This window comes from Pituophis catenifer, unplaced genomic scaffold, assembly GCF_029215685.1.
Source record: "Pituophis catenifer annectens isolate HBS135680 unplaced genomic scaffold, rPitCat1.0.hap2 SCAF_3, whole genome shotgun sequence".
Classification (NCBI taxonomy): Eukaryota; Metazoa; Chordata; class Lepidosauria; order Squamata; family Colubridae; genus Pituophis; species Pituophis catenifer.
Genome location: NW_027256883.1, coordinates 3744526 through 3763909, shown reverse-complemented (window position 1 = coordinate 3763909; position 19384 = coordinate 3744526). Strand labels below are relative to the sequence as shown.

Here is a 19384-nt window from a genome sequence, read left to right as displayed (position 1 = left end):
TCCCTCCCTCCCTCTTTGACTCTTGTGCCAATTTTTTTTTTTTTGGGGGTGTGCTGCCTTATATTCCTGTTGCAGTCTTTGCTTACTCAGTAGGAAACAATCATTCAGTTATCCCCAGTGCCAACCATCAGCTCTCAGGACCATTCCCCTGCAACCAGTCCCTCTTCAAGAGATGGCCTCTTTACTCCTGCTGACCGAGCACAATATCCCTGCAAGCATGCATTTTCTCTGGTCCCAAAGGTGCTTTTTTTTTTCAAGAGGCAACTGGACTCCCTTGTTTTTTCTTTTGAAGATGTTTCGCTTCTCAACACCACCAACGGAAGAGGATTTAATTAAAAAAAATCTAGAATGTGCAGAATTAGATAAATTAACTAAAGAAATTAAGAGGAAAGAAGAATCAAAGTATTATAAGGTTTGGAGTAGATGGTATGAATGGTTGAAACATAAGGAAATAAGTTAAATGAATGAAGAAAGGAGGGGGGAAATGTGTCTGATCTTTTGTTAGTAAAGAAGAAATGATATAAAGTAGAAAATGAACGTCAAATAAGTTTATACTTAAATATTTGTAAATATTGATCTATAGAAAGAGCAGACCGCTGCGTATAGCTGAAAAGAAAAGTGATATTTTTCTTTTTTGTGTTACTTTTTGTTGTATGTACATGTTTGATTTTTAATGTGTTTTAAATGTGTTTAAAATAAAAAACTTTTTAAATAATAATAATAATAAAAAAATATGTTTCACTTCTCATTCAAGAAGCTTCTTCAGCTCTGACTGGATGATGGGAGGAAATGGAAGGATTGATACTCCTTGCAGACAGCTGGTCATTTGCATCCTTTCTGAGAGTCGTTGAGGCTAATTGGAGGTTTACCTGAATGGAAAATAATGGATAAAAGATTGTACATTTAAACATGTTTATGAGAAATCAAAATAAAAACTCTTTGAGGAAAAAAAAAGGGTACAGATAAACCTCCAAGTGGCCTCAACAACACTCTAAAAGGATGCAAATGACCAACTGTTTGCAAGAAATGTAAATCCTTCCATTCCCCACCATCCTGTCAGAGCTGAAGAAGCTTCTTGGATGAGAAGCGAAATGTCTTCAAAGAAAAAACAAGAAAGTCCAGCTGCCTCCTGAAAAAAGCACCTTTGGGACAACCAGGACCTGGATGATTGAGCATCTCCGTAGACATCTTCTCTGGTTGTTCCCCTTCTCTTCTTCATCTCATCCTCCTTTGAACTCCTATTAGTTTTCCCTCTTTGCTCATTCGGTGTGTTTTCATCCATAATATCCATATGTTCCTCAGACATCTGTTCCTGTTTAGATGTCTCTGTTTTTAATTCTTCTTTTTTTTTTAAAAAAAATGCTTTTACTTTGCATTCTAAATACAGGTATTCTTCGACTTACGACAGTTCATTTAGTGACCATACAAAGTTACGATAGCACTGGAAAAAAAGTGACTTATGACCACTTTTCACACTTAACGACCATTGAAGCCAGGGCTGAAATGTAAAATGTGTTACTACCGGTTCTGTGGGCGTGGCTTGGTGGGGGGGGTAATGTGACTGGGTGGGCGTGGCCAACTTTTTTTAAAAAAAAACTTTTCAAAGCATTTTTTCTAATGCTTTGAAAAGCCTCTGGCAATCAAGCAACTCAGCTGGGATCGTCAGAGAGGCTTTTTAAAAAAATGCTTTGATAAACATCTCTGACGATCAGGCAACTCAGCTGGGATCGTCAGAGACTTTTGAAAGCATTTTTTTTACCACCTCTTCAGCCAAGAGGTTGCAGACAAAAATGCTTTGAAAAGCCTCTGATGATCCCAGCTGAGCCGCGCGATCATCAGAGGCTTTTTTTTTTTTTTTTTACTTTTAAAAGCATTTTTTCGTTGGAAGAGGTTGTAGAAAAAATGCTTTTAAAAGTAAAAAAAAAAGTCTCTGGAGATCTTGCGACTCAGCTGAGCATGGTGGGGGGGGGGGCCGCAGGGATTTTTGCTACCGGTTCTCCGAACCACCCGCTGCCATCGCTACCGGATCGGGTGATCCGGTCCGAACCAGGAGCATTTCACCCCTAATTGAACCATCCCCATGGTCACGTGATCAAAATTGGGGCGCTGGGCAACTGACTCCTATTTATGACGGTTGCAGAGTCCCGGGGATCACATGATTCCCTTTTGTGACCTTAACACCTGCAGTGACTCGCTTAACAACTGTGGCAAGTAAGGTCGCAAAATAAGGCAAAACGTCACTTAACCAATCTCTCACTTCACAACAACAGAAATGTTGGGCTCAAATTATGGTCGTAAGTTGAGGACTTCCTGTACTCTTTCTAGGTCAAGCTTCCCACTGCATATTCTTTTCCTTACAAGACAAGAGCTACGTCTCATTTTATTTTTATTTTCTAGGCGCAGGTCTCATAAAAAAAAATGTGCACCCTGTTTAGGAAGAAAACTGTGAATGAGATGATGTGCTTATTTTTAGATAAATGAAGGAAGCCATCACCTGTCACTCCTCTTACTTCACTTTTCTTGAAACAGCAGGAGACGGGTCGAAGGATGGGGAAAAAGACAAAAATCTCTCTCTCACACACACAGAAAGACACAATTCTTGTCTAAACAACAGCTATGGTTACCCACACAGTGCTTTTCAAGCAAACAATTTGCGCTCCTTGGATTCAGGTGGTCCTCGACTTACAACCACTTGTTTAGTGACCATTTAAAGTTACGACAGCACTGAAAAAAGTGACTTAGGGCCAGTGGTGAAATCTAAAATTTGTTACTACCGGTTCTGTGGGCGTGGCTTGGTGTGTGTGTAGGGTTAATATGACTGGGTGGGCATGGCGTTTTTTTTTTTTTTACTTTTAAAACCATTTTTTCTACAACATCTTCAGTGAAGAGGTTGTAAAAAATGCTTTCAAAATGCTCTGATGATCCCAGCTGAGTTGCCTGATCGGCAGAGGCTTTTTTTCTTTTAAATGTCTCTGACGATCCAAGCTAAGTTGCCTAATCGTCAGAAGCATTTAAAAGAAAAAAAAGCCTCTGCTGATCAGGCAACTCAGCTTGGATCGTCAGAGGCTTTTAAAAGAAAAAAAGCCTCTGCCGATCAGACAACTCAGCTGGGATCATCAGAGGCTTTTAAAAGCATTTGACGATATCAGCTGAGCCGTGGGTTCATCAGAGGGGTGGGGGATGGGGGGGCAGGGATTTTTGCTATCAGTTCTCCGAACCACCCACCTCCATCGCTACCAGATCGGGCGATCTGGTCCGAACTGGAAGCATTTCACCCCTGCTTAGGGCCAATTTTCACACTTATGACCATTGCAGCATCCCCATGATCACGTGATCAAGAGTCAGATACTTGGCAACCTACAATTCATAGAATTGCAGAATTGTAGAATCATAGAACCAAGGAATCATAGAACCATAGAATCATGAAATCATAGAATCATGAAAGCATAGAAGCATAGAACAATAGAATCGGAGGTGGGTTTCAGCAGGTTTTGACCAGTTCTGGAGAACCGGTAGCGGAAATTTTGAGTAGTTCGGAGAACTGGTAAATACCACCTCTGACTGGCCCTGCCCCCATCTATTATCTGCCTCCTGAGTCCCAGCTGATCGGGAGGAAATGGGGATTTTGCAATATCCTTCACCTGCCATGCCCACCAAGCCACGCCCACAGAACCAGTAGTAAAAATTTCTGAATCCCACCACTGAATAGAATCATAGAACCATAGAACTGTAGAATCATAGAAGCATAGAACAATAGAAATATAGAATCATGGAATCATAGAACAATAAAACCATAGAATCATAAAACCAAAGAAGTATAGAATCATAGAACTATAGAATCATAGAATCACATTATCAAAGAATCATAGAACAATAGAACCGTAGAACCGTAGAATCATAGAACCATAGAAAAATAAACCCATAGAATCATAGAACAATAGAATCGTAGAATCGTAGAACTGTAGAATCGTAGAACAATAGAATCGTAGAATCGTAGAATCGTAGAATCATAGAACAATAGAATCATAGAACCGTAGAATCATAGAACCATAGAATCATAGAACAATAGAATCGTAGAATCATAGAACCGTAAAATCGTAGAATCGTAAAACCGTAGAATCGTAGAATCATAGAACCGTAAAATCGTAGAATCGTAAAACCGTAGAATCGTAGAATCATAGAACAATAGAATCATAGAACCGTAGAATCATAGAATCGTAAAATCGTAGAATCATAGAACCGTAGAATCGTAGAACAATAGAATTGTAGAATCATAGAATTGTAGAACCATAGAATCATAGAATCATAGACCCGTAGAATCATAGAACAATAGACTCATAGAATCGTAGAATCATAGAACAATAGAATCGTAGAACCGTAGAATCGTAGAATCGTAGAATTGTAGAATCGTAGAACTGTAGAATCATAGAATCATAGAATCATAGAATCATAGAATCATGGAGTCATGGAATCATAGAACAATAGAAGCACAGAAGCATGGAATCATGGAATCATAGAACTATAAGAATGGAAGGGATCTTGGAGGCCTTCTAATCCAACCCCCTGCCCAAGGAAGAAGTCTTTATCCAGTACAAATAGCTGTCCAATCTTTTCTTAAGCCTTTAGCGATGGCGCACCCACAACTCCAGGACGCAAGCTGTTCCATTGATTATTAATTCTTCTCCCTGTTAGGAAATTCCTCCTTATTTCCAGGTCGGCTCTCTCTTTAATGAACTTCCACCTGTTGTTTCTTGTCCTGCCCTCTGGTGCTTTGGAGGATAGGTGGAACCCCCTCCCCCCTTCCCATCCTTCAAATCAGCCTCCTTCTGCAAATTTCCCTCTGGAAGAGCCTTCTCATTTGCCTGCCTGGCTATTTAATTAAGAAGCGAAGACATTTCCCCCCCCCCCCTTAAAACTGTGTGATGTTGCGAGTCTTTAAGGCCTACCACGATGTGCGGTGTGCAGAGCTGAGAGTGTTTAATTGTTAATGAATCAGGCTGCATTAAGATGGCTCTTAGGCTCCGTTTTATTTACTATAATTAAGCGAATGGTCTGTGGGCGCGCAAAATCATGCAGAAAAGGGACATTTCAATTCTCCCATCCTTTAATGAGTGGCAATGCTGTTTACACATTATGCACTTTCCTTATTTTTTTTTTTTTTACCCCCAGGCAAATAGCAAGCGGAAAAGGTTGGGAAGAATTATGATTAAACAAAATGCATTCCAGGTCTTTTTAATTTGGAGTAATACAGTGCTTTTTTTTTTTTTTACTGTAATATGATTTATATAGGGTAGGGTCTTTGGTGCTTCTCTAAACTTGGTTGTTTTCTCATAGACGTTTCATGACCCAACTAGGGTCAAACTCATCAAACTCACATTTACAAACTCATTGACTGTTTACCTTGGGTTTTAATCAGTGGTGAAATATAAAATTTGTTACTACCTGTTCTGTGGGCGTGGCTTGATGTGTGTGGGGGTAATGTGACTGGGTGGGCCGAAGAGGTTGCAGAAAAAAATGCTTTTAAAAGCCTCTGATGATCCTAGCTGAGCCGCGCGATCATCAGAGGCTTTTATTTTTACTTTTAAAAGCACTTTTTCAGCCAAAGAGGTTGTAGAAAAAATGCTTTTAAAAGCCTCTGACGATCCCAGCTGAGTCACGTGATCATCAGAGGCTTTTTTTTTTTACTTTTAAAAGCAGTTTTTCGGCCGAAGAGGTTGCAGAAAAAAATGCTTTTAGAAGCCTCTGACGATCCCAGCTGAGTCGCGCGATCATCAGAGGCTTTTATTTTTACTTTTAAAAGCAGTTTTTCAGCCGAAGAGGTTGCAGAAAAAAATGCTTTTAAAAGCCTCTGACGATCCCAGCTGAGTCACGCGATCATCAGAGGCTTTTTTTTTTAACTTTTAAAAGCAGTTTTTTCAGCCGAAGAGGTTGTAGAAAAAATACTTTTAAAAGTAAAAAAATGATGATCGTGCGGCTCAGCTGGGCATGGGGGGGGCAGAGATTTTTGCTACCGGTTCTCCGAACCACCCACCGCCATCGCTACCAGATCGGGTGATCCAGTCCGAACCGGGAGCATTTCACCCCTGGTTTTAATGGGGACCCTTAATTTTGTCTTGCAGAGAGTGATAGGGTCCTTTGCCTCAAACAACTTACAGACAAAGAGATATAGCTGATGCAAATCAACCCCGTTAGAACAAACAAACAACCTTTAAATTAAAATGATTGAAACTTTCTCCAGCTCCCCCCCTTTTTTTTTTAAGGGTGAAGAAAGTCACACCTCCCACTTGACAGCTATGGAGTTGGCTAGATTGCTAGGAACAGAGCTGCTCTTGATACCTGATCTGCAAAGCGGTTCGGTGTTAAAATGCAAATTGAATGAGGGTGTTGGGTTATATAGCTTTTGGAAGAGAATATTTGTCACTCAGGGTTGAATGGTGGGGTCCTTGGTCAGGGAGGGGGGTTTCACTTACCTTTACCACCTGTTTGCCGCGCGCACACATGCTCACTTCGGACATGTGTGCCAGGAGTAGGTTCTAATTTTTTTTACTACCAGTTCTGTGGGCGTGGCTTATTTTGTGGGCGTGGCTTGGTGGAGGGGTATTGTGACTGGGTGGGCGTGGCCAACTTTTTTTTTTAACTTTTAAAAGCATTTTTTCTACAACCTTAAGAGGTTGCAGAAAAAAATGCTTTTAGAAGCCTCTGATGATCAGGCAAGTCAGCTGGGATTGCTAGAGGCTTTTAAAGGCATTTTTTTTCCCTACAACCTCTTCGCAGAAAAAAAATGCTTTTAGAAGCCTCTGCTGGGATCGCCAGAGGCTTTTAAAGGCATTTTTCCCCCTACAAACTCTTCGCAGAAAAAAAATGCTTTTAGAAGCCTCTGGCGATCCCAGCTGAGCCGCGCGATCATCAGAGGCTTTTTAAAAAATTTTTAAAGCATTTTTTTCGGCCTGAAGAAGTTGTAGAAAAAATGCTTTTAAAAGTAAAAAAAAAAAGCCTCTGATGAGGTGGGCAGGGTAAGCGACCGATGACCCATGGGGGCATGGCCAGCCAATGTTATTACCAGTTCTCCGAACTACTACAAATTTTTACTACCGGTTCTTGCGAACCAGTGCGAACCGGGAACAACCCACCACTGGTGTGTGCACTTTCTCTGCATGGGCCTAGCCTCAAAAATGTGCTTAAATAGCATGACTTGGAGCTGGGGCGGATGGGCGAGCCCACTCGCGATCGCCGCTACCAGTTCGCCTAAACTGGTGCAAACCGCCTCTGCCCCTGGTGGTCTCTGAGCTTGGCGGTTTTCTTTCAAAGGTTTCATTAACAGACTATATAAAGTCAGGGTTAGAAGGGAGTGGGTTTTATGGAGGAGGAGGAGGAGGAGGAGGAGGAGGAGGAGGAGGAGGAGGAGGAGGAGGAGGAGGAGGAGGACTACTGTGGGGTCCTTGGTGCTCTCTGAGCTTGGTTGTTGTTGTTTTTTTTCAGATGTTTCATTACCCAACTAGGTAACATCATCCTGGCTAGATGGGAGTGGGGTTTAGGAGGAGGAGAGGTGAAGGAATAGAATAGAATATTAGGCTGGAAGGGACCTTGGAGGTCTTCTAGTCCAACGCACTGCTCAGGCAGGAAACCCTATAGCATTGCAGACAAATGGCTGTCCAATCTCTTCTTAGAAACTTCCAGTGTTGGAGCACACACAACTTCTTCTTGCTTCTCTCCTTGATTAGTTCCCATCCATTGTTCTTTGTTTTGGCTTCAGATGCTTTGGAAAATAATTGAACCCCTGTCTTCTCTGTGACAAGCCCTCAAATATTGGGGGACTGTGATCACGTCACCCTTAGTCCTTCTCTTCATTAGACCAGACATACCCAGTTCCAGCAACTATTCTTTATAAGTTTTAGCCTCCAGTTTCGGAGCACCCACAAGTTCTGGTGGCAAGCTGTTCCACTGGTTGATTGCATGGAGATCCGTCTCTCCGGGCACATGAGCCGTCACCCATTACTCTTCTGGGTTCTGGCGCACCAGCCATCTGGTCTTCACACACATGGGAGCACCAAAAACCAGAAAAGATGCTGCCCAGTGCGCATGTGCATATCGGGCAATTGCTTTTCCAGTTTCTGGCACACATGTGTGTGCGAAGACCATCTGGCCAGTGCGCATTTGCACGCCGGAAAGTGGAAGATCATCTTCCCAGCACGCACATGTGCATGGTGCATTTGGGGCCAAAAATGTCAGTCAACACTGGACTAGACATACCCAATTCCTGCAACCATTCAAGCTTCTCTTCTTCTTTGATTTGAGTTCATCAAATCTGGACTGCATAAGGAAGATCAGTATGGCTGTTCTGGAAATGTCACATCTACTCTCCCTGTTAGTATTGCAAAAGGAGGTGAAAGGATGTGACATCCAAATTCCTGACGTTGTACATGAAGCGAGTCGAGCATGAAGGAACAGAGATCAGTTGGGACTAGAGCTCAATGAGAAGATCGTTGTTCTTTTGCCTTTTTTCCTGTCCTGAAGGACTTGGAGTTGAATATTGAAGGAGATAGCTTACTGGTTAGGGATGGAGGGAAGAAAAGAGAACCAACAGAAGAGAAAGAAGGACCACGCCTAGGCAAAGGAAGAGGGAGAAGAGAAGGAAGAATGACTTAGCATTGTCCAACTCAGATACTGTGTTTGAATATCTCTCCTGGCATCGGTTATGCACAGTTAGAGAGGAAGGATGGAGATTTAAGGCATATCGCTACCATCTCTACCTTATCTCTATCTATAGAAGAGAATATTCATAGCACAGTGTTGAGCTGTGGGATGTTTGTTTGCTTGCAGATATTTCGTTATCCAACTAGTAACATTATCAGTGCCAGAAGGGGGTGGGGTCTGTAGAGAAGAGGAGGAGGAGGAGAGGAGGAGGACTGTGGGTCCTTGGTGCTCTCTGAGCTTGGTGGTTTTCTTGCAGACGTTTCATTACCAAACTAGGTGATATTATCAGTGCTAGAAAGGAGTGGGGTCTGTGGAGAAGAGGGGGAGGGAGGGAGGGAGGAGGAGGAGAAGATCTCTCTCTCACCCACACACTCTCTCTCTCACTCTCACTCTCTCTCTATGTGTGTGTGTGTCTCTGTCTCTGTCTCTCTCTCTCTCTCTCTCTCTCTGTTTCTCTCTCTGTCTCTAATCTCTTTCTCTCTCTCTGTCTCTCTGTCTGTCTCTTTCTCTCTCTCTCTCTCTGTCTCTCTCTCTCTCTCTGTCTCTGTCTGTCTTTGTCTCTCTGTCTCTGTCTCCTCTCTCTTTCTCTCTGTCTCTCTCTGTTTCTGTCTCTGTCTCTGTCTCTGTCTCTGTGTCTCTCTCTTCACTTTGGAGATTGTTTCATCTTCATTCTATTTCAAGAAAAATTTGCAGAATTCTTCCACTCCAGACTTCTTTCCGGCCTGAAAATCTGGAGACATCAACCTGATTTCCTCTCAACCACTTAAACCACATAGATTTGAATCTCCTTGAATCTCGCATCATAACCCTGATTTACAGTGATTTTTTTTTTTTAAAGCTGATTGTTGCATTCAGGATGTCTTTTCTTGGTTATGTTTGATGTTTTTCTAGCCAGGGATGGAGAGAAAGGAATGTTGTTGTTTTCCTCGAAGTGTTTGTTTGGAAACATCAGCAGGGCATCATCTGTATATTTGAATTGAGTCTTTAATACGATGGACACAGTAGTGAAATCCAAACCGGTTTGCTACCGGTTTGCTGGTCGTGCATGCCCGCCACACACCAAATGCACACTGTGTATGCATGCACAATGCACACCAAGTGTGTGCTTCGCATGCACATACACATATGCAGTACATGCCAAAAGGAGGCTTGGGAAGGTAAGTAGAAGCGAGAGAGGGATCAGCTGTGGTGCACGATTTAGCTTTGCTAGAGAGCAGGATTTCCTGCTTTCTAGCAAAGCTAAACCCCGCTGCACAGCTGATTGTTGGATATTCCAGTTCACAGGAACTGGTAGCTTTTTTAACTAAGGGTTCAACTGAACTGGTAGCTTTTTTTTTTTTAACCTACCGGTTTGCCCGAACCGGTAGTTTTTATCACTACTGGTTCGCCCAAACCGGACCGAACCGGTAGCATTTCACCCCTGAATGGACAGATTCTGTTTGAGAAGTCTGGAGACTGAAGCTTCTTCAAGAAAAATCAGAAAGTCCAGCTGTCTCTAAAATGAAAGCACTTTGGGGACAAGTGCTGACCAGGATGAATGAAAACCTTCATAGATATTTGTACAGGTAGTCCTCGACTTACAACCCTTCATTTAGTGACTGAAATTGCAATAACACTGAAAAAAGGTACTTATGACCTTTTTTTCCACATTTACGACCATGGCAGCATCCCCGTGATCACGTGACCGAAATTCAGAGGCTTGGCAACTAACTCTGTTTTTGACGGTCACAGTGTCCCCAGGTCACATGATTCCCTCTTGCAACCTTCTGACAAGCAAAGTCATTAGGGAAAACCAGATTCACTTACTAATTTAACATGCGCAGTGATTCACTTAACAACTGTGGCAAGATGGGTCGTAAAATGGGGTAAAATTCACTGGGTCTATGAATTTCAGAATAGGACAACTCACCACAGACAACTCATTGTGAGATAACTTGCCGCCGGGCAAGAGTTACACTAATATCAAAGAAAGAGTCAAATAGAATCATAGAATAGAATAGAATAGAATAGAATAGAATAGAATAGAATAGAATAGAATAGAATAGAATAGAATAGAATAGAATTCTTTATTGGCCAAGTGGGATTGGACACACAAGGAATTTGTCTTGGTGCATACGCTCTCAGTGTACATAAAAAGAAAAGATACGTTCATCAAGAATCATAAGGTACAATACTTAATGATAGTCATAGGGTACAAATAAGCAATCAGGAAACAATCAATATCAACATAAATCGTAAGGATACAAGCAACAAAGTTACAGTCATACAGTCATAAGTGGAAGGAGATGGGTGATAGGAACGATGAGAAGATTAATAGTAGTTCAGACTTAGTGAATAGTTTGACAGTGTTGAGAGAATTATTTGTTTAGCAGAGTGATGACATTCAGGAAAAAACTGTCCTTGTGTCTAGTTGTTCTGATGTGCAGTGCCCTATAGCGTCGTTTTGCGGGTAGGAGTTGAAACAGTTTATGTCCAGGATGCAAGGGGTCTGTAGATATTTTCCCAGCCCTCTTTTTGACTCATGCAGTATACAGGTCCTCCATGGAAGGTAGGTTGGTGGCGTGTATATATATATATATATATATATATATATATATGTTTTCTCAGGTTTTCGCGGGTGTTTGTATGTAGGTCTTTGGTTATTCGGGTTTTCTCCCGCGTAAAATTGGAGGTTTCTTGGCAACGTTTCGACGAAGTCTCATTCGTCATCTTCAGGCTGGTGTCTTCGGCTTCGTGCTTCTAGGAGCAATGTCAGGAGCTTCGTGCTTCTAGGAGCAATGTCTTTTACCTGCCCAATCAGAAGCTCCCACCCAATCAGTTCACACCCCCACTGGCAGTTAAAAGGAAGAAACAGCTGCGATCACACACATTGCTTCTAGAAGCACGAAGCCGAAAACACCAGCCTGAAGATGACGAAAGAGACTTCGTCGAAACGTTGCCAAGACACCTCCAACTTTACGCGGGAGAAAACCCGAATAACCAAAGACCTACATACAAACACCCGCGAAAACCTCAGAAAACATATATATTATTTGAAAGAATTAAATTGAAGCAAGTTGGCCATGGTGAGAGTGGTCCCATTCTGAAATTTAGTGAACAGAAGTTTGGCTTAGCAGTGGATTCCCACCCCCACCCCCTCAATTGAGGTCGTAAGTTGAGGACTTCCTCTATTTTATGTTACAATACCCCCAATAAAATTTACATGCTTAAAAAAAATTACATTCAAACAGATTCCAGCTGCAGAAACTCACTCATAAATCATGGTTTCTACTGTGGTTTCCAAGATTCTGTACATTAGTCTAAAATGCTTTGTTGCCAGGGATTTGATATTAATCTTGGAAATGGATGCATTTTTAAAATATATAACATTCCCTTAGTACAGGGACACCTTCAGCTGAAGAAGTTTTACTTGTATCTCTCTAGCCACAAATATCCTCTTGCTGAACAAGATTCTCCCATACCTAAAAGAAAAATAAACCTTTTCTTTTTATGTACACTGAGAGCATATGCACCAAGACAAATTCCTTGGCCAATAAAAAATTCAATTCAATTCTATTCTAAATCAGCCCCTAGGAAGATTTAGGATAAGCATCTATGGCAGCAAAAGTAAAGAATTCAAATGAGCCGAGGTGGCGCAGTGGTTAGAGTGCAGTACTGCAGCTACTTCAGCTGACTGCCTAGTTCAGCAGATCAGCGGATCAAATCTCACTGGCTCAAGGTTGACTCAGCCTTCCATCCTTCCGAGGTGGGTAAAATGAGGACCCAGATTGTTGGGGGGCAATACGCTATTTAGTATACTGTCTTTGGTATAAGCCGCCCAGAGTCCTCGGAGAGTGGGCGGCATAGAAATATGACTAATAAATAAATAAATAAATTAGGAGAGGAAACAAAAATCAAGCCATATAAATACAGCTAATCCTTGAGTTATGACTGGTTGCTTAGCGGCTGGTTTTATTTTGAAGTAACTGCAGACCTCCTCAAGGCTGCCTCTAACACACTTTCAAAATTCCCACGGCTTCCTTTCCGTCACATGATTGCGTTCATACCGTTTGCAACACCCAGGTCCCATGACTACGATTTATGAGATATTTTGGCATTTAAAGATAGTCCTCAACTTACGACCATCATTGAGCTCAACATTTCTGTTGTTAAGTGAGACAACAACCGTCTCAGCAACAGAAATGTTGGGCTCAATTACAGTCGTAAGTCAAGTGGGTTTTCCCCCATTCCATCACCTTTCTTATCGGAGTCGTTAAGTGAATTACTGCAGTTGTTAAAGCGAATTTGGCTTTTGAATCATGGATTTTGCTTGTCAGATGGACACAAAAGGGGAACGTCTGACCCCGGGACACTGCAACTGTCATAAATCTGAGTCAGTTGCCAAGTGTCCGAAGTTATCATGGGCTGCAAAGGTCGTAAGTGTGAAAAACAATCATAAGTTACTTTTTTCACGTCCGTTGTCATTTCAGACAATCGCTAAACGAATTATTGTATGTTGAGAGCTACTTGTAGTTCCGGTTTCTGGCAAAAAAAATGCCCACTGGATATTATGGATTTGCTTAATAACCCCAGAGTTCACTTAATGCAGGGGTCTCCAAACTTGACAACTTTAAGATTTGTGGACTTCAACTCCCAGAATTCCTCAGCCAGCTGGCTGGGGAATTCTGGGAGTTGAAGTCCACAAGTCTTAAAGTTGCCATGTTTGGAGACCCCTAATTTAACGGCTGTAGCATTTGCTTAACAAAAAGTTATAAAATCAAGCGGTGACCCGCTGAACGACTACCATGACTTATGACCGTAATTCCAGATGGTCATAAGTTGAGAACTACCTGTAGTTCTGGTTTCTGGCAAAAAAAATGCCCACTGGATATTATGGATTTGCTTAATAACCCCAGAGTTCACTTAATGCAGGGGTCTCCAAACTTGACAACTTTAAGATTTGTGGACTTCAACTCCCAGAATTCCCCAGCTGGCTGGGGAATTCTGGGAGTTGAAGTCCACAAGTCTTAAAGTTGCCATGTTTGGAGACCCCTAACTTAATGGCTGTAGCATTTGCTTAACAAAAAGTTCTAAAATCAGGCGGTGACCCGCTGAACGACTACCATGATTTACGACCATAATTCCAGATGGTCATAAGTCGAGAACTACCTGTTGTTAGTATAAAACCGAATCAACGGAGGTTCCCTCACGAGTGTCTTCATGTTTCTATTTCCTCTTTTTCAGAATACGGAAAAAGTGCTCGTCCCTTCGGTCACGTTGATCGTTGGCTGTGGGGTGTCCTCTCTGACCCTCCTTCTCCTGATCATCATTTATATCTCGGTCTGGAGGTAAGGCTTGGACTTCTCAGCATCAAGTATCTCAACTTCTTTTTCTCTCTGAAAAAAAGTTTGCAGGGGCTCCTGAAAAATTAGTTTACTTTTAGTTTTAGTTTTATTTGATTTGTATACCGCCCTACTCCTGAAGGACTCAGGGTGGTGAACAGCCACAGAATAAAAAACATAAGTACAAAATTTAAAACTGAATAAAATCGAATTAAACAATTTGGCCGAAGACAGATTTAAAACACCCCAATAAATTAAAAACGAATTAAAATTTACGTTTTAAAAAGGGAAAAAGGGAAACAGTTAGGCCAGGGCAGCCTGATGGAATAAAAAGGTCTTGAGAGTGCGGCGGAAGGTGTGTAGATCCGGGATCCTCCGTATATCCGGGGGGAGCTCATTCCAGATAGTAGGTTCCCCCACAGAGAAGGCCTTCCCCCTGGGGGCCACCAGTCAACATTGATTGGCCGACGGCACCCGGAGGAGCCCCTCTCTATGAGAGCGTACTGGTCGGTGGGAGGCTACTGGTGGTAGTAGGCGGTCCCGCAAGTACCCAGGTCCTAAGCCATGGAGCGTTCTAAAGGTGGTAACCAAGACCTTGAAGCGTACACGGAAGACCACCAGGAGCCAGTGCAGCTCGCGCAGGAGAGGCGTTACATGGGAACGCCATGTGGCTCCCATAACCACCCACGCGGCCACACTCTGCACCAGTTGGAGCCTCCGGGTGCTCCTCAAGGGGAGCCCAATGTAGAGAGCATTGCAGTAGGCAGATGTGTTGTGGCCTATTGGCCACAGGCCCCTCCAGCAGCCGAATTGGAGGAGGGGGAGGCGTGGGAATCAGGGTCAACATCAAGGCATCCTGGGAGCTCCAAGGGGGGAGAGGGAATGGAGCTGGCAGAGAGAGAGACAGAGGGCTGTCCATCAGCCCTCAGATGGAGAGTCAACAGCCCCCAGGTCTGGAGGTGGCTGATGAGGAAGAGGAGGAATGGCTGGGTCCAGTGCCTGATGCATGGATGCACAGAAGGCAGAGGAGAGGAGAGCAGTGGAAATCTATGGGCCGGTCCTCGGGACGGAAGAGGCACCGCTGCTAGTGAAGCCCCACTTTAGCTCTGGGGATAAAAGGCAGGGGACGGAGATGAATAGATGTGGCAGATAACTATTCATCTTCTGGCTGGATGGACTTGTTAGCCTGCATTGAGAGGGAAACTTTTTGCCAGGGCTGCTGGAGCTCCTAATAAAGGAATATTTGAGTTCACTTCAGAGGGTTGGTCGTGTTTGGGGAGCTGGGTCAGAGCAATCAGTCTTGGTGACTGTGGTGGTAGCGAGTAAGCCAAGCTAGAAAGCAACAGATTCTTAGCCTGGAGTTCCTATTATGGTTGGGTCTGGGGTCTACCAGTTGCAATGAAAAATCAGTTTCATGCAAAGGGTCATCGAATGACCAGATGACTGCTAAGGAATATAAATCCTTCCATTCCCCACCATTCAGCCAGAACTGGAGAAGCTTCTTAGATGAGAAGTGAAACATATTCAAGGGGAAAAATAAAAAAAAAACACAAGAATTTTCCAGTTGCCTTTTGGAAAAAGCACCTTTGTGACATTCCTTTCTCTAACTTTCATCCGCTTGTGAATTGAGTTAAACTGAGAGATGAGAGGGTCTCAAAGATTGTCCCAGTGAAGTTCTCCAGCTAAGGTTGGACTCCGGATCCTAGTCTCGTGCCCTAACCACTACACCACACTTCCTTTCCTATTGAAAGTCAAAGTTTGACAAGCTTTCCTCTCCTTCTGCTTCCTTGTTCCCTTCCTGCAGGTATATCCGCTCCGAACGGTCGGTCATCCTGATCAATTTCTGCCTTTCCATCGTCTCTTCCAATGCCCTCATCCTCATCGGACAAACTCAAACCCGGAACAAGGTAAATTCGAACGCAGCTCCCCATATCTGGAATTAAAACCTTCACGGCCGATTCTTTACTTTCTTTCTGCTGATGGTTTTGGGGTCCAAAACTAGGACAAGCAGGAAGACGTCCATTATCCGTCTCTTTGTCAGAGAATGTAGCAAGCATGCTTAAGAGTTTTGACATGCCTACGTGCATCCATACAAAGGCATGCGAGGAGATGCTTTTTAATCGTTCTTTGTTATCTCCTGCCCTGGAGCACGAGGCAAGGACAGGACGGGTTTGTCAGGCTGAATGAATTCGGTCCCTCCAGTTGCAAAGGAGAAAATGACCTAAATGGAGCCACAAAGAGAATATCCCACTTAGTATGTGAGATATATAAGAGATATTAAGAGATAGAAGAGACACTGTATTAAGATATGTCTGTCCCAGGTTCTTGAGAAAGACTAGATAGGCAGACAAAAAATGCCAAATGTGGCATTAATTGGATATATAATAAGATGTTAAGAGATATTGGATAACTATTTGTCTGAAATGCTGTAGAGTTTCTTGGCTAAGCAGGGGGTTGGACTCCAAGGTCCCTTCCGCTCTGTTATTCTGTTCTGTTCTGTTCTGTTCTGTTCTGTTCTGTTCTGTTCCGTTCCGTTCCGTTCCGTTCCGTTCCGTTCCATATGTTATTATTCTATTCTATTCTATTCTATTCTATTCTATTCTATTCTATTCTATTCTATTCTATTCTATTCTATTCTGTCCCGTCTGTCCCATCCCGTCCCGTCCCGTCCCGTTCTGTTCTGTTCCATTCCATTCCATTCCATATGTTATTCTATTCTATTCTATTCTATTCTATTCTATTCTATTCTATTCTATTCTATTCTATTCTATTCTATTCTATTCTATTCCATCCCATCCCATCCCATCCCATCCCATTTCATTCCCTCTTCATTCTATTCTGTTCTGTTCTGTTCTGTTCTATTTCTTCTTCATTCTATTCTGTTCTGTTCTGTTCTGTTCCGTTCCGTTCCGTTCCGTTCCATTCCATATGTTATTCTATTCTATTCTATTCTATTCTATTCTATTCTATTTTCTATTCTATTCTATTCTATTCTATTCCATTCCATTCCATCCCATCCCATCCCATCCCATCCCATCCCATCCCATCCCATTCCATTTCATTCCCTCTTCATTCTATTCTGTTCTGTTCTGTTCTGTTCTGTTCTATTTCTTCTTCATTCTATTCTGTTCTGTTCTGTTCTGTTCTGTTCTGTTCTGTTCCGTTCCGTTCCGTTCCGTTCCATATGTTATTATTCTATTCTATTCTATTCTATTCTATTCTATTCTATTCTATCCTATCCTATCCTATTCTATCCTTTTCTATTCTATTCTATTCTATCCTATCCTATCCTATTCTATTCTATTCTATTCTATTCTGTCCCGTCCTGTCCCGTCCCGTCCCGTTCCGTTCTGTTCTGTTCTGTTCTATTCCATTCCATTCCATTCCATACGTTATTCTATTCTATTCTATTCTATTCTATTCTATTCTATTCTATTCTATTCTATTCTATTCTATTCTATTCTATTCTATTCCATCCCATCCCATCCCATCCCATCCCATTTCATTCCCTCTTCATTCTATTCTGTTCTGTTCTGTTCTGTTCTGTTCTATTTCTTCTTCATTCTATTCTCTTCTGTTCTATTCCGTTCCGTTCCATTCCATATGTTATTCTTCTATTCTATTCTATTCTATTCTATTCTATTCTATTCTATTCTATTCTATTCTATTCTATTCCATTCCATTCCATTCCATTCCATTCCATTCCATTCCATCCCATTTCATTCCCTCTTCATTCTATTCTGTTCTGTTCTGTTCTGTTCTATTTCCTCTTCATTCTATTCTGTTCTGTTCTGTTCTATTCCGTTCCGTTCCATTCCATATGTTATTCTTCTATTCTATTCTATTCTATTCTATTCTATTCTATTCTATTCTATTCCATTCCATTCCATTCCATTCCATTCCATTCCATTATTCTATTCTATTCTATTCTATTCTATTCTATTCTATTCTATTCTATTCTATTCTATTCTATTCCATTCCATTCCATTCCATTCCATTCCATTCCATTCCATTCCATTATTCTATTCTATTCTATTCTATTCTATTCTATTCTATTCTATTCTATTCTATTCTATTCTATTCTATTCTATTCTATTCTATTCTATTCTATTCCATTCCATTCCATTCCATCCCATCCCATCCCATCCCATTCCATTCTCTCCTCCCTCCCTCCCTCTCTCCCTCCCTACACACACACACACACACACACACACACACACACACACACAAAAGAATGCAGAGGAAAAACAACAAAGATGATTTGTTGATTAATAATTATGACGGGCAGTTAAAAGAACTATGTATGTTTACCTCACAGAGAGATGGATTAGGGGAGACATGACAGCATCTCCCCATACTTGAAGGGCTGTTACAGGGAAGAAGGGTCAATTTATTCCCCGTAGCACCTGAGGGCAGGGCAAGAAGAAATGGATGGAAGCTCCTCAGAGGGAGCTTCCAACCTGCATCTAAGGAGGAATTTCCTGATAGTGAGAACACTTCATCAATGGAACTGCTTGCCTCCTGGAATTGTGTGGGCTCCATCACTGGAGGTTTTCAAAAAAGATGGGGCAACCATTTTTCTGGGAGGGTTTAAGGACTGCTGCCTTGGACAGAGGGTTGGGCTAGATGACCTCCAAGATCCCTTCCAGCCCTATGATTCTATGAATAAATCATCTGCTCTTCTCTAGAGCCCTTTCTTTTCTTCCTCTGCCAATCCTAAAGTCAACTGATGACCTTGAATAAACTTTAGTACAGATACACTAACTAGGGCAAAATGATAGAATTGGCATACTATTGACTTAAGTGGTCTTTTCAAGCAATTTAGTATGATGGGAGGAGGAGGAGGAGAAAGAAAGAGAAGGAGAAGGAGTGGGAGGAGGACAACTGTAGGATCTTTAGTGCTCTCTGAGCTTGGCGGTTTTCTGCAGACATTTCATTACCAAACTAGGTAATATCATCAATGCAGTGATGTTACTCATACACAAATGCTGGTCTTCACATCATTTAGGCTTCCTGGTCAATCTCCCAGCTCACGGTTGTCTTTCTTCAAATGTGTCCCCTGAGCATTGGACCCAATATTCCATATACGCAATCCAGTGGTGAAATGTAAAATTTGTTACTACCGGTTCTGTGGGCGTAGCTTGGTAGTGGGGGGGGGGGGGGTAATGTGATTGAGTGGGCATGGCCAACTTTTTTTTTTTAACTTTTTAAAACCATTTTTTGTCTACAACCTCTTCAGCCGAAGAGGTTGTAAAAAATGCTTTTAGAAGCCTCTGACGATCAGGCAACTCAGCTGGGATCGTTAGAGGCTTTTAAAGGCATTTTTTTTTTCTACAACCTCTGCGGCCAAAGAGGTTGCAGAAAAAAAA

The 19384-nt window shown here is 42.2% G+C and overlaps 1 protein-coding gene across 1 annotated transcript in view; it reads left to right on the top strand.

The window, feature by feature from the left end:
* Nucleotides 1-19384, top strand: part of ADGRB1 (adhesion G protein-coupled receptor B1) — a 280832-nt gene that overhangs the window by 202591 nt on the left and 58857 nt on the right. The window contains exons 19-20 of the mRNA XM_070939737.1: nt 13918-14021; nt 15820-15922. Of these exons, the coding sequence (XP_070795838.1) occupies nt 13918-14021; nt 15820-15922 (207 nt within the window). The remainder of the gene's footprint in view (nt 1-13917; nt 14022-15819; nt 15923-19384) is intronic.